At 35.8% G+C, this 14603-nt stretch overlaps 1 protein-coding gene across 2 annotated transcripts in view; it reads right to left on the reverse strand.

Moving 5' to 3' along the window:
* Window positions 1–10113: 10113 nt before the first annotated feature.
* CLIC5 (chloride intracellular channel 5) overlaps window positions 10114–14603 on the reverse strand; it is a 193448-nt gene continuing 188958 nt past the window's right edge. For both annotated transcript variants that reach the window (XM_051997076.1, XM_051997079.1), the window contains exon 6: window positions 10114–14505. In XM_051997076.1, coding sequence (XP_051853036.1) covers window positions 14338–14505 — 168 coding nt within the window. In that variant the 3' untranslated portion in view covers window positions 10114–14337. The remainder of the gene's footprint in view (window positions 14506–14603) is intronic.

Genomic DNA, 14603 nt, shown 5'->3' on the forward strand with positions numbered 1-14603 from the left:
ATTTAATTTAAAACCATGTAAAACAAACATTTAAAAAAGAAATTGCCTATGATGATTTATTTTTTTCAGCTACTCATTTTAAATCCTCTAGAAAATTCTCTTTTTCTAGATTAAATAACATAATGATGGGTTTAGTGATCTCTCACTCTTTCTAGAATGTTGAACATTTAATTCTGCTGTAAATCAGCATTACCTAGCACATTGTAATGGAATAGTTATGTGGCACAGTAGATACAGTGTTGAGTCTGGAGTCAGGAAGACTGGATTCAAATATAACCTCAGATGTTCATTAGTGGGGTGACCCTGAGTATGTCACTTAACCCTGTTTGCCTCATCTGTAAAATGAACTGGAGAAGGAAATAATAAAGGATTCTAGTAATTTTGCCAAGAAAACCCCACATGGGATCATAAAGTTTCAGACATAATTGAAGTGACTGAACAACAACAGTGGTTAGATAATGTGATATAATAGAAACCACATTGGGCATAGTGTCAGAAAACCTGAACTCAAGTCTACTCTTAAAACCTTGCTGGCACTGTGACTATGGGAAAGTAGCTGTAACTTAGTTTCTTCACCTATAAAATAGTGATAAAAAATACTACAATTCAGTATTGCCTACTTCATGATGAGGTGGTTGTGGTAAAAGTGCTTTATGAATTTTAAATTTCTATGGAAATGGAGACAGCTAGATGATGTAATTGATAGAACACTATCCCTGAAGTCAGGAGGACCTGAATTCAAATGAGGTCTCAGACCCTAACTAGTTGTGTGATCCTGGGCAAATCATTTAACCTTGTTTGCCTCCACAAAAAAAAAAAAATTAAAAATAATTTCTATAGGAATGAGGGCTATAAAAAAAAGTATGTTAGAATATTAAACAATATATCAACCAACAAAAATATTATGAGCAGCATTCCACATCCATATTACCGTATCTTTAGCCCTGCAAAGAAGAAGAAAGGAATATTTTTCTGTATCTTCCTTGGGGCCTACCTTGATTGCTTTCTTTTTCTATTTTTTCTTTCCATTTACACTGCTGTAGTTATTATGTTATTATGTTTTTTCTGGTTCTGGTTAGTTCATCTTGAATCAGTTCATATGTCTTCCTATGCTTCTCATTCTTTATATTTATTATTAATTACAATCTAACATTCCATTAAACTCATGTATCACAAGTTATTTATCCCTTTCTAAATCATTGAACATCTACTTTGTTTCTTGTACTCTGCTAAACAAATCATAACACATAATTTTAATGGGATATTATTTTGTCATATTTTGTCATAAGAGATGATGAAAGGAATAGATTCACAGAAACCTACAGAGACTAATATGAATTGATAGTGAAGTGAGCAAACTCAAAGGGATAATTTATATAGTGACCATGATCTTGTGAAGAAAAACTGCTTTGAAAAATCTAATCATTCTGACCAATGTAATAATCGATCTTGACTCCAGAAGACTGATGAGGAAATACAATACCTGCCTCTTGGCAATTAATCAATAGGCAGAAAGAAAGATAGACAGACAGACAGACTATAGGTGCAGTAAGAGACAGACATCTTCAAATAGTAGATTTATTTCACTTGGTTATACTAATTTATTTTTCAAGGATGATTCAGGGTTTTTTTTTTTTGGTTCCTGAGAAGAGAGATTTGGGGGAGATAAGTGTAAAGATAATGAGGTCAAAGTGGGGAAAAGGAAAAAATAAAAGGGAAAGGAAGGGAAAAGAAAAGAAAAGAGAATACAAGGGAAAAGAAAAAAGAGAAGAAGAGAGAAAAGGAAAGAAAAAGAAAGAAAATAAAACAAAAAGCATCAATAGAACTTAAAAAAAATACATGAAAAGACCAGAGGAAAATTCAGAAATAGATGTGTATAAGCAAGACAATGAGAATACTACATTGTTGAATTTAATATATATTTCAAGTGGTTCTTTCCCTCTCTTAATTACTTTCTATTTGTCCTATAAATAAATAAGCTACACAGTTTGTGCATATGTGTTTGGTTGTCTCTCCCATTAGATTATAAGTTCTTTGAGGGCAGTTTAAAGCCCTAAGCATAGTGAAGAGTAGGCACTTCATAAATTTTCACTGACTGAGTAACTGAAAAGACAAGCTATGCACAGAAGAGATTCCTGAAGTCTTGGAGAACTGAGACAGGGAAAGATGGATTAACAGTGAACTCAGACTTCACATCATTCAATGCAAACATGACAGTCTAGGAGTACTGACCTGATTATGATTTGATAATAAGAACAGGATGTGCTTGTTTTAGCAATTCCTGGGAATAAGCTGATTTAGGGTTCACATCAAAAGGATATGGCTATTTCAGGCACTTTTAGCATAATTTCAAATTGATTTCCAGAATGAATGGACTAATTCACAACTCCACAAGCAGTATATTCACATGCCTGTTTTTGCACAACTCCTTCAAGAAGGATTTTCCCATCTTTCATCCTCTTTTTCAATTTTCTGGGTATAAGATAAAACCTCACAGTTATTTTATTTTATGTTTCTCTTATTAATATCATCCCAGAGCATGCTTTCATATGACAGATAATTATTTGTGCTTCTTCTTTTGAGAACTATTTGCTTATATTCTCTGACCACTTGTTTAGTGGCTAATGACTGTCTAATATATATGTACATTTTTCTATTTCATTTTTAGCTTGTCTGCTACCTTTTAAATTTTAGAGCTAGAAACACAGGGATATTATAGTACCAATGGAGTCCATTAGTTCAATTATATATATATATATATATATATATATATATATATATATATATATATATGTTAATTTTAATTATTTGTGTATATATCATTTTCTCATAATAGAATGTGAGTTTATTGAAGGCAGGGACTATGTCATTTTTATTTTTGTATCTCATACCTAATTATTCCTCAACCCCTGAAACTGATCTCACCACTCAAATTGATCTCACTAAGGTCCCTAACTGATTTCTTAATTACCAAACTCAAAGGACCTTTCTTGATACTTACCATCCTTGATTTTGCTACAGCATTTGATACTAGCCCAGCCTTTATTTCTGGGTATTCTTTCCTTCTTTGGCTTTTGAGGTTCTCATTTGATTCTTTTTTTTTTTAATTTTCAGACTGTTCCTTGCTTTTCATTACTTTCCTCTTTCCACCAATTAAATATTTGTGCATGTGTGTGTATGAACATGTGTGTGCTCTTCGAAGTCTCTGCTTTTGATCCATTCTCTTCTCTTCCTATACTTTCACCCTTGCAAACTTCATCTGGTCCCATGGCTTCAATTATTTCATTATTTTCTTTCTTTCTTTCTTTTGCTGAGGCAATTGGGGTCAAGTGACTTTCCCAGGGTTACACAGCTAGGAAGTGTTAAGTGTCTGAGACCAAATTTGAACTCGGGTCCTCCTGACTTCAGGGCTAGTGAGAGCCACTTAGCTGCCCCTATCTCATTAAATTTTAAATTTTTTGAATGTAAGAAGTATCTTTTGTTTCTTTTTCTATATCTAATACTTAGCACTATGACTGCCACACAGTAGGTGCTTCTTGTTATTTAGCTATTTCAGTTGTGTTTGATGCTCTATGACGCCAGTTGAGATTTTCTTGGCAGAGATACTGGAGTAGTTTGCCATTTACTTCTCCAGCTCATTTTACAGATAAGAAACTGAGGCAAATAGGGTTATGTGACTCTCCCAGGGTCATACAGGATATATCTGAGGCCAAATTTGAACTCATGAAGATGAATCTTCCAAGCTCAGTCCTCTACCCATTGCCGAGGAGACAGGAAGACCTGAGTTCAAATCCAGCCTCAGATACTTACTAGTTTTGTGAAACTAAACACCTTTTCCTTCCACTCAATAAACTCTAGTGGCTCTCCATTATTTCCAGGATCAAATATAAAGTGCTTTGGCATTAAAAGCTCTTTACAAGCTGGACCTTTCCTATAGTCTTGCTTTTGAAGTGGTAATGTGAAGCAGGTTTGGGAGAGCATAATTTTATAAGACAATGGAGTAATGATTTAATTTATGGCATGAAGAAATTGTGTCAAGGGCATCACAGGGCACAAAGATTTGTCATTTATTAAGTGAAATAGCTCATGGACTTAATCAAATATGACTAAGAAAAACAGAGTCATACTGAGTAAGCAACATGGTCAAGCAATTTTTTGGAGAAACAATTTTTAAGATCTCAGGAGAGAGAAGGAATGAGGGCAAGGTCCAGGGAGGAGTTTGATTGTCTATATTAATCAAGCAGTCTCAGAGATTGGGGATAGGATAGATGGATTAACAATAGACTCCAGCTTCATATCATTCTATGCTCACAGGATAAGTCTGGGAAAACTAATCTGCTTCTGATTGATAATAGGAACAGGATGGGATCATTTTTTTTTAGCAATTCCTGAGAATAATCTGGTTCAGATTTACATCACATTCTCCTCTCTTTTATATACTCTATAATTTCAGTCATATTTACTTGTCATTCTTTGAATATTCCATCTTGGGTCTCCTTGATTTTGCAATGGCAGTTCCCAATGTCTGAAAGGCTGTCCATCATCATCTCTTTATCCATATATTCCTAGCTTCCTTAAAATGTCAGCTTAAACAACATCTCCTTCAGAAAACCTGTCCTAGCTCCCTATCTATTAATAGTATATACCCTAAAAACATTGCTAAATTACACATAATTTTTGATCTAGCAAGATTGATACTAGGCCTCTAACTCCAATGAACTCAGAGAGAGAGCAAAAGGATCCCCACATGTACAAAAAACATTTATGGCAGTTTTTTTCTCATATAAGAATGAAAAAACTGTTTGTATAGAAAAGCACACTATGAGTGAACATCAATTGGGGAATAACTGAACAAATTATGGTATATAAATGTAATGAAATAATATTGTGCTATGATAAATAACAAAAAAAAGATAATTTCAGAGAGTCTTGGTTAAAATTTGAATGATCTCATGTAAAGTGAAGTAAGTAGAAAGAAGAGAACAATTAACACAATAAATATAACATTATAAAAACAGCTGCCCACATCAATGCAATAATCAACCATAATTCCAAAGGACGATTGATAATGCATTGTTACCTATCAAATCTGTGAGAGAACTGATGGGACTCAATATGAATGAGACATATTTTGGGACATAGTCAATGTGAGAATTTGTTTGACTATGTATATTTATTATAAGGAGATTCTGTGTGTGTCTGTCTGTCTCTTTCTCTCTCTCTCAATGGGGGTGGATGGAAGAGAGTATGTATAATGCTTATTAATTGAAAAAAATTAAAATTAAATTTTTAAAAACACAGACAACTGGGACTGATATTCAAGTTTCATCTTTTAGCAATTCTGAGGTACAGAGAGAGGACAAAAAGAATTACTATTCCTAAAAATGCTAACAATTAAGTGCCTTTGGGGGAGACTTGGATTGTCAATTATCTTATTTGAGAGACTTTAACAATCTTTATGTAGGGAAGACATTCTAAAGAGAAGTCTTATGGAGAACTGGATAAACAATTATTTTTCAATCTTAAAAATCTTAATTTGTTGAATTAAACCTTGTTTTCTGAAGAAAAGCAGTCAAAAAACAGCTGTGAGGTAGAATTGAATAAAGTGATTTTCTGAGAGGAAAAAGCAGCTATTTTTTTAGAGTAACTGATTCATCACACTCTAATTTCAGTATTTTAGAGAAGTTGATAGTTGACATGGGTGAAAGGAATTCTAATAAATAGTTTTGTCTTTCCCCTGTTTTTCTAGAGCAAAGTGGTGATGCTGGTAAGTGACCTTTCTCACAGCAAATGTTACTTAAATGTTTGTCTATGTTTCTGTATATATGTCCAGGAACATGATATTTGTCTAAGTTCAGGTTTTGAGACTGAGAAGAGATTTATCTAATGGGAAAATTGGTTTCTTTGGTTTTATAAGAGTGAAAGATCTGAGCTAATTAATATTGTTTTGCATCTAAAATAATTTATGATGATTTCAGATTATAACTATGGATTTCCTTTGAAGTTCAATTTATAGTAGAAGAATAAATCCAGAGCTAATCCTTTCATTTTACAGAGAGGCCTCATGTCTGACTCCACTTGGTAAACATACTAAGGCAATTTGCCATTTTTTCTGACATTTTCAGATGAGGAAACTGAGGCAAACAGGTTAAGTGACTTGTCCAAGGTCACACATCTAGGAAATGTCTGAGGCTGAAATTTAATTCATAAAGATGAGTCTTCCTGATTCCAGACACAGAGTTCTTCTATTGTGCCTCTTAACTGCCCTAGTTAGACCTTTATTTTGACCTTTATAATTATTATTCTTTCAGGATTAGAAAATCTCATTCCTTTCCTGTCCTTGCCAGGAAAGACATTCTGTACTGCCATATCACTTGCTTGGCTACCCTAAGTGCCATATTGTTGTACCCATCTAGCTTTTCTCTTACTCGAGATTCATCTCTTCTGCTAATTGCTCAGTATTTAGGATGCAGAGTATTGCGAGCCAAAGAACCCTGGCCTGGGATTCATAACTGCATTCTGTTCGCAATTCAGACACATGCAGTTTCCTCACCTAAAAAACCAGAAGTTTGACAAAAAAATCTTTAAGATCTTTCCCTGACATTCTGATTTTTGTTATTTTAATTATTCAATTCAAGAAGCATTTTTGAGTGTACATTATGGCTAAGTTCTAAAGATATACGGGAAATAAGGAAAAAATAGATTTTGCTGTCAAGGAACTGTTTTACACAAGAAAACAATATGTACATTGATAAGTAATTCAAAATATATGCAAAGTCAGAGCAGGAGTCAGGTAGGATTGCGGGTTAGAAAAGGCCTCCAATAGGAAATGTCTGATCTGTGGTTCAAAAAAAAATTAGACATTTTATGAGTCAGAGGTGAGGAAAGAGGGCATTCTAATCATAAGAACAAAGACAGAGAAGATAGAAATATATTATCATATACAGAAAAAATCCATTTTGCTACTGGCTATTATATACTAAAAACTTGGTATACCGGTCCTCACAGAGCTGAAAATTTGTTGAGGAAAAAAGATTTATCCAAATATTATGAATATTTCATGAATTATGGATATTATGGGATAATCTATAATTATGTGTCAAACTGCATAGTAGCAACCAGAATGCTCATAAGATCATATATTTAATAGCTAAAAGGATCTTTGGAAGTTACGTGATCCACTTTAATAATTGTTATTCAGTCTTTTCACTCATGTCTGACTCTTCATGGCCTTATTTGGAGTATTCTTGGCAAATACACTAAAGTGATTTTTATTTCCTTTTCCAGCTCATTTTACAGATGAGGAAACTAAGGTAAGCAGAGTTAAATGACTTGCTCAGGGTCATACAATTAGGAAGTACCTCAGGCCAGATTTGAATTCAGAAAATGAGTCTTCCTGATTCCAGGTCTAGCTTTCTCTCTACTCCAGTATTATCTAGATGCCTCTAGTCCATTGTATCAGTGTGAAAACTGAAGCCCCCCAAAATTAAATGATTCACCTAAAGTCATGTGGGTGTTAAGTGGCAGAATCAAGATTTGGGTCTACTTCTTATAACTCTAAATCCACTCAGTATAATGGAGGGGGACTCAGTGAGGGTTGTGACAGAAAAGGATAGTTTTTAAGAGAAAGTAGGATTTGAATTGGATTTTGAATAGGAAAAGGAAGGAAGGAAAGAAAGAAGGCTAGGATAGGAAAAAAGTAGAATAGAAAGAAGAGAAGGAAAGGGAGTAAGGATGTCTACTGTGTGCCAAGCAAGTGCTTTACAAATTTAGTTCATTTGATCCTCACAACAGTCCTTGGAGATAAGTACTATTATTATTTCCATTTTGCAGTTGTGAAAACCAAGTTGGAGATTACATACCTTGCCCACAATCTGCCCAGTCTGAGACAGAATTTGAACTCAAGTCTTTTTGACTCCCGAATTCTATCCACTACTAGGGGTAGAAGAGTAACAGATGGATATAGAAAGGGATGGAATTCAAGACTGTGACAGAGAGGCAAACTTTTGAAGAAGTTAGTCTGGCTAGAGGAAAGGATACATTTTGGGAAGTTGTGGGAAGATAATAGTGAGTAGGTAGAGCCGAATTATGGAAGCCCAAGAAAACCAGGCAGAGGAAGTTTCCTTTGACATGGTAACCAAGAAGAGGCCAGTCTATTATCTTCTCTCTCCCACAATTTCCCTCGGAGCTTCCCAAACACTGAGCTTACTCCAGCAATGTATGTGGCAACTTCATTATCAATGTGTACATCTCTGGAAAGTATATTGTCAAGATCAGTGAACTTATCCATAGCATTCAAAACTTCTCCATTTGCTGCTCCATTGCTCAATGGTTCCATATATGGATGATGGGGTGCTGGCAATGGAGTACCTGTATTTTTTTTTTAGTGTTGTTAGACCGAAAATTAGTACAGCTCTTGTGCTGACCTCATTGTTATATGCCTGTGAAACTTTGCAGTATCCCACCACCATGCCAGGAAACTGAATTGCTTTCATTTGAATTTTCTTAGATTCTGAAGATCTCATGGCAGGGTAAGATATTAGACACTGAGGACTTTCTCACTCAGTTGTACTGGACTTGTGTAAAGGCCAAATGTGTGTTGCCAAAAAGACTATTTTATGGAGAACTCACACAGAGCAAGTGCTCCCAAGATAGTCAGAAAAAGCGATACAAGGACACTCTCAGGGGCTCAGAAACTTTAGAATTGATTGCATGACATTGGAGACAACAAGGACTGTCCAGCACGGCGTGCCCTTCATCAGAGAATGTGCTGTGCTCTATAAGCAAAGCAGATTTGAATTAGTTTGAAAGAAACACGAGATGCACAAAGTTAAAGAAGCCTCCTCCAATGTTCATAAGGACAAGCCAACTTGTGGCAGAGCATTCTGAGCTTGTATTGGTCTGATCAGACACAGCCAGGCATGGTATAATTTGACTCTAATATAGTAATGGGGGGTTTTTTGGTCCTCTTCAAGAATAAAGGACAACAACCAATAAGGAGTCAGTGAAATACTGGAGCAGAAGAGTAAAGATGACTCTACAGATAAAAAGAATGGAGGAGAGAAACTGGATTTACTTGGTAGACTGTCTCAGTATTCCAGGAATGAGGTGATGGACTGAGATCCTGTGTGTGTGTGCATGTATGTGTATGTGCACATATGTATGAAATACATGAAAACTTGAAGGGACTTAAAAATATAATATAGATAATATATAAAATATATATATATATTTAATATAATATAAATATACATAAATAATAAAATATAACATATAAAAATATATATTGTTCAACTAATTCATTTTTCAGCTAAGAAAATTGGAGACCAAGATCACAAAAAGTAGTGGCAAAACTAAGGATTTTTGTCTCAAAAATCCCACGCTGTTTCCCCAATCTCATTGGTTGATGCTCTATAGGAAACCTATTTAGGATTCTCTAGTCAGAAACTGATACTATCTTTCATTGCTATCAGTACCTAAGACAATCATCTCTTAGGGACCAGGACTGATAAATTTCCTGAGGTGACAATGAACTAAACTCAAGTATGAATTTATCTTAGGTACTAACCTAGCTCATTGCTTCATGATTAAACTAATTTAAAATACATGTTATTAGACTGAGCAATAATCATAAAACTAAAATTAGAAACTTTTTGCTTAAATTACCTGCATTTTCCTAGAATCTGGCAAGACCCCTTAACACCCCCCCCCTTTTTTTTTCCTTTTTTTTTTTTGCTGGGGCAATTGGGATTAAGTGACTTGCCCAGGGTCACACAGCTAGGAAGTGTTAAGTATTTGAGACTACATTTGAACTCAGATCCTCCTGAGTGCTCTATCTACTGCACCAACTAGCTGTCCCCTCCCCTTTTCTTTTCTAAAGGTAATTACATTGGAGGTAGAATTCTTGGGGAAAAGTATATTGTACAGAGATTTGTGGGAGGAAGAGAAAGGAAGGACAGGAAAAAAAGAATATGGTTTGGCATAGAGTAGCAGTGCAGGCCAGTGAACTGGGCTTTGAGGTCGATGGAGCTTTTTGGAATCCCAGAAAATTATGTCATAAATGCAATCCCCCAAAACAATTTTATTCCACATTTAAAAGAAGTTTGATGACCCTTTCTGTTAAATTTGAAAATAAACCAAATTTTATTTGAATCAGGTACCAATCAAAATTGGGAAATAATTTTATAATTGGTTCAGATCCATGGGGAGAAAAAAAAAACCTTTTTTTTTTCTTCATTTCAAAAGCACGTTACATTTATTGAGGCTTCACAACAAAGTCCTATTATTTATTACCACAGTTAAAGGTCTAGTGAGAATCAGATGACTTTGTATTGGAGTATGTCTGCAAACAAAATGCTCCTTCTTGTGAGAGAGAGAGAAATATTAATTATTGTTATATCAGTCCATAGATTTAGTAGAGTCTGTCAGAGGCTCAGGATAGAAGAAGAATATTCAATCATCTCTATTGAATTGCTCCTATCTTAATATAGGCTGACATAGCCTATGTTAAGAGAACTTGCTTTTATATTAAGAGAACCAGGTCATAAGTGCTTGTCTCCTTAAATCTAGGCTTCACCAACAGGGCTTTAAAAAAATCAACCAAATATTCATTTAAAGAGACATAATTTCTGCTATGGAAGATGGCTTCTGCTCTAGTATCTAGTATCAACTTGGTATGTAACAATTCTCTGATATGATCCTGGAAAGGATGGGGTAACATTACCCTTTTATTTCATTTATTTATCAAGAGGATTACAATGTATAGTTATTGGACTTGAACTCAGAAGCCAAATAGATTGGCATTTTCTTTCTTGCACATAGAATGGTTCAAAAGATCACATGAATTTGAAACAAGTTCTCTCACCACCAGAAAAGATCACTAAAGAGGAAATAAAAAATAACTCTCCAAATAACACTTTAAAATAATGATGAAAAGTAGCAATGTCAAACACAAAAAAATGAAGAAATGAACCTTTGGGAAACAACTCTATTATAATCATGGGATTAATGTTATATCTGTCTAAGAAATAATATCTTGGATTTATACTCTCATTAAGGAGGTACAAAAGTTGTCTCACAGAAGCATTCAAGAGGAAATTTCTGTGGGGTCAACTCAAATTTGGCTATGGATACTCATATTTCTCTTATCATCATGGTTGATTTATGTTATTAATATTTCCTTGAAAGACCTAATTCTTTTTTGGCTTCCTCAATAACTTTAATTCATTATAGAAATTTTGTCCATAGAAACAGATCTAGAGTTGGTTCAGTCTCTCATTAGGACTGTAATAGTGAGCAGAGAGATAAGCAGGTCTGTAAGCAAATTTCCAAAGGAGATTGCAAGGATTTTCAAAACGATGAATAGGGAATAAAATTTCTGGTGTGATTAGAGCTGTAAAAGGTCAATGTGCTAAGAACATGGAGATCATATAATTCATCTCTTTATTTCACAGATAAAGAAAATGAAGTCTAGAGAGGGGAATAAGTTGTTAGTAGCTACACAGTGACTTAGAAGTCAAATATGAAAATCCAAATATTCTGACTCTCAGCTCAGGACTTCCACTATACCTTGCCGATTTTTTAATTGCTCCAATCAATCCAGTTTTAAGATATTATTTTAATGGATATTAACCAAATGTGTTATATAATTACCTTTTTTGAGATAAAAAATGTATATATAACCGAGTATCATTTAAAAGTGCCATTGTAAATGCTCAGTCATTGACTATGATGATTATACATGGGATTACTTCAAGAATCAAGATCATAATTGGCCTTAAAGATGTTATTTTTAAGAGATTCTCTCACTATTGGCTTTGGGGTATCCATCAGAGTTATTTGCATATTCCATTTACAACTCTCACTAAAGCTGCTTGCCTTGGAACTGACAGTAGGTCCCTGTGTACACACTATCAAAGGTCTTTTAAGGGAAAGAAGGGTGAGGGTGTGGAAACTCATAGAAAGGAGCAATGTAAAGTCTTTTCCAGGTCATCTAGTTTGTTCTGTAAGGCTAAGGAAGCATTTCTGAGTATGACAGGATTTCACACTAATTAAAAGACCTCCGGGACCATTCAGGTCATCAGCCCCCAGAGTCCAATTCAGAACGTTTTCCTATAGTAAAAATGGTTAATTTCCTCATCAGGACTCATGTTTAAACATCTCAAGTTGCAGGGTTTCCATGGAGCCCGTGGAAAGGTTCTTTGAGATGGAGAACTGAATTGGCTCATTCTCTATTTTCAACCCTGCTTTCCCTCCACCACCCCTCACTCCCCCAGGGCTTATAAAAGTCTCACTGAGTCATTTCCTTCTACAGGCAAAAAGCAAAATACTGAGAATTAAGGTACATCCTTTTCCTTCTCTGTCTTCTGATCAAGATGTCATTTCCCCTTCCAAAATCCCAGCGGAAAGGGAGATTCTCTTCTCCGTTGCCACTATTTGGTGCTGTTCCTATGGAGAGACCAATACCTGTCTGTGTTGACCATTGTGGGAAATGTTGAATCAAGTTTAGTGGTTTTGAGGTACTCTTTAAACCTTCTCACTCTTACCAGCAGGCAGTAAATAAGGAAGGATCTGGTCCCTGCCCTGCTATAGTGTTCCTCATAATGAATTCATTGGGAGACACACAGCTAGTGGGCAGTTCATTTTTTAAGCTCCCTGTTCACAGAATCCTTCCATTATGAGGAGGAAGTGATATAGGCAAAATGTTGGTCAGAACCACAGCAAGGAATTTTTGTAGGGAAAAATGGAGGGAGGGGCCAGTCAAGATGGGAAGTCAAAGGAAAGTGGAATGGCTCACCTCAAGAGTGGCCACTGAGGGGAAGAAGCCCATTCCAAAAGAAGACCACCATCATTAAGATTGAGACAAGTAAAGGGGCAGCTTAGACGAGAGGAAAAGAAAGAGCACTTATGAGATGGTATTTTCAGTGCCCTCTAAAGTTTGGTGTCCATGGATCAAACTTTGGTCACCCTGCCTTGGTTATAGCTCTGATGTCAGACGCCTGTACATAATTGGCAGAGAATAAATATATAAGGTTGGAAATATGACTTGGATGAATTGGTATATTCCACCAAATGGGACATAAACCATATTGAACTCTTGAGTTCAAAATACATAGCTCCCTCACTATGAAAATCTCAAGGAATTTCTCCTTAAGATATTCAGGACTCAATGGTACCAAGTGGGACAACTGGTACCGATGGTACCAGTGGAAATTTCTACTAATATAAATGAATCATCCAGAAGCAACTGGATGGAGTCAATAGACAAAGGAAACCAGCAGGTACTAAAGGAAAGTCTTTTGGCTATTTCTTTGTTCTTTGGGTGGAAATTTGTTGGTAATGAGATATAAATCATCCCAAGACCTGCCTGGCAGATTTCAGCACTTAAACCCCGGAGAGAACTAATTTTTTCTTTTATTCCCATGGATCAAAACATATACATTGATAAATATACCTAGCCCAGTGGCAAGCAAGTATCAGTGCTCAAGCATCCCCCACTGGCAGGCAGACCCAGTGGGCCTTTTGGCATCAACATTGCTCCATCCCTTTACTCTCTCCTCCCTCTGGATAACTTACTTTTCCCTTGGCCTGCAATTACACTGGTTGAAAATCATGTATTCACCCCCTTTTTCACCATAGTCTGAGACATGTGAAAGTTTAGATTAGTTACTGCTGGGCAGCATTATAACAATATTACCAGCACCAAAAGTAGCAGCTGAACCAGCTGTACCAGTGACTAAGTAGTATTCAATTTTTCTCTTTATCTAGGATTCACTGGCAAGAGGTTGCTAAAAAGTCCTGGCTGAAAGCATATCTGCCAGAATCCAGCAATCACCCCCCACCCTCATCCTTGTCACACACTAGTACCTTTCTTGTTGAGGCAAAATTATTGCCTCTGACAAGATGTACTTAAAAGCAGCTCATATTCTTAGTCACTGGGGTCAACAACAAAGGGGAAAGGGAAGCCAGCATTGGTCACATGTTCCTAATGCACTCAAAAACATGGTTTGAGATGTTGGCAGAATAGCCAGCTAAACAATTCCAAGTGTGAGAGGGCTTCAAGCACGTGGCCTAAACCAAAGTCAGGCCAGTGTCTAAAGAGATTAACCAATGGGATTTCACAACTCTGCCCTTCAATTTCCACAATGGGCAAAACCGGATGAATTCTAGATCTTTTTGAAAGACAGCAAGCTGATGTTATGATGACATCAGCAAGTTTGATAATGAAAAAAATTATAAAATTTCCCAAGGCAATAGGGAAGAAGAGTCTGTGAAGCAGGAGTCTTTGGTGGAGAATGAGTTCTTTTGCAACAGAGGCAAGATGGGGTGAGAGATTGTTCAAGATTTGCAGAGTCGCTTGGCTACATCAGCATAAGCCATCTCGATTTCACTGTCAGCTGCACAGGTGTTGGTGAACTCATCTCGTGCATAGGCATTCTTGAGGTACCTCCACAGACCTGTCATCTCTGCAGGAATCTCATAGTTGCGATATTTCTTGGCTACAATCTGGAACAAAGACAATAACAATTTGAATGCATCTTTGAGGGAAGCAAGAAAAAAGAAGAAAGGAAGAATAGCATGCCAATTGTTTTCTTGGAAAAGTA

This window comes from Antechinus flavipes, chromosome 4, assembly GCF_016432865.1.
Source record: "Antechinus flavipes isolate AdamAnt ecotype Samford, QLD, Australia chromosome 4, AdamAnt_v2, whole genome shotgun sequence".
Taxonomy (NCBI): Eukaryota; Metazoa; Chordata; class Mammalia; order Dasyuromorphia; family Dasyuridae; genus Antechinus; species Antechinus flavipes.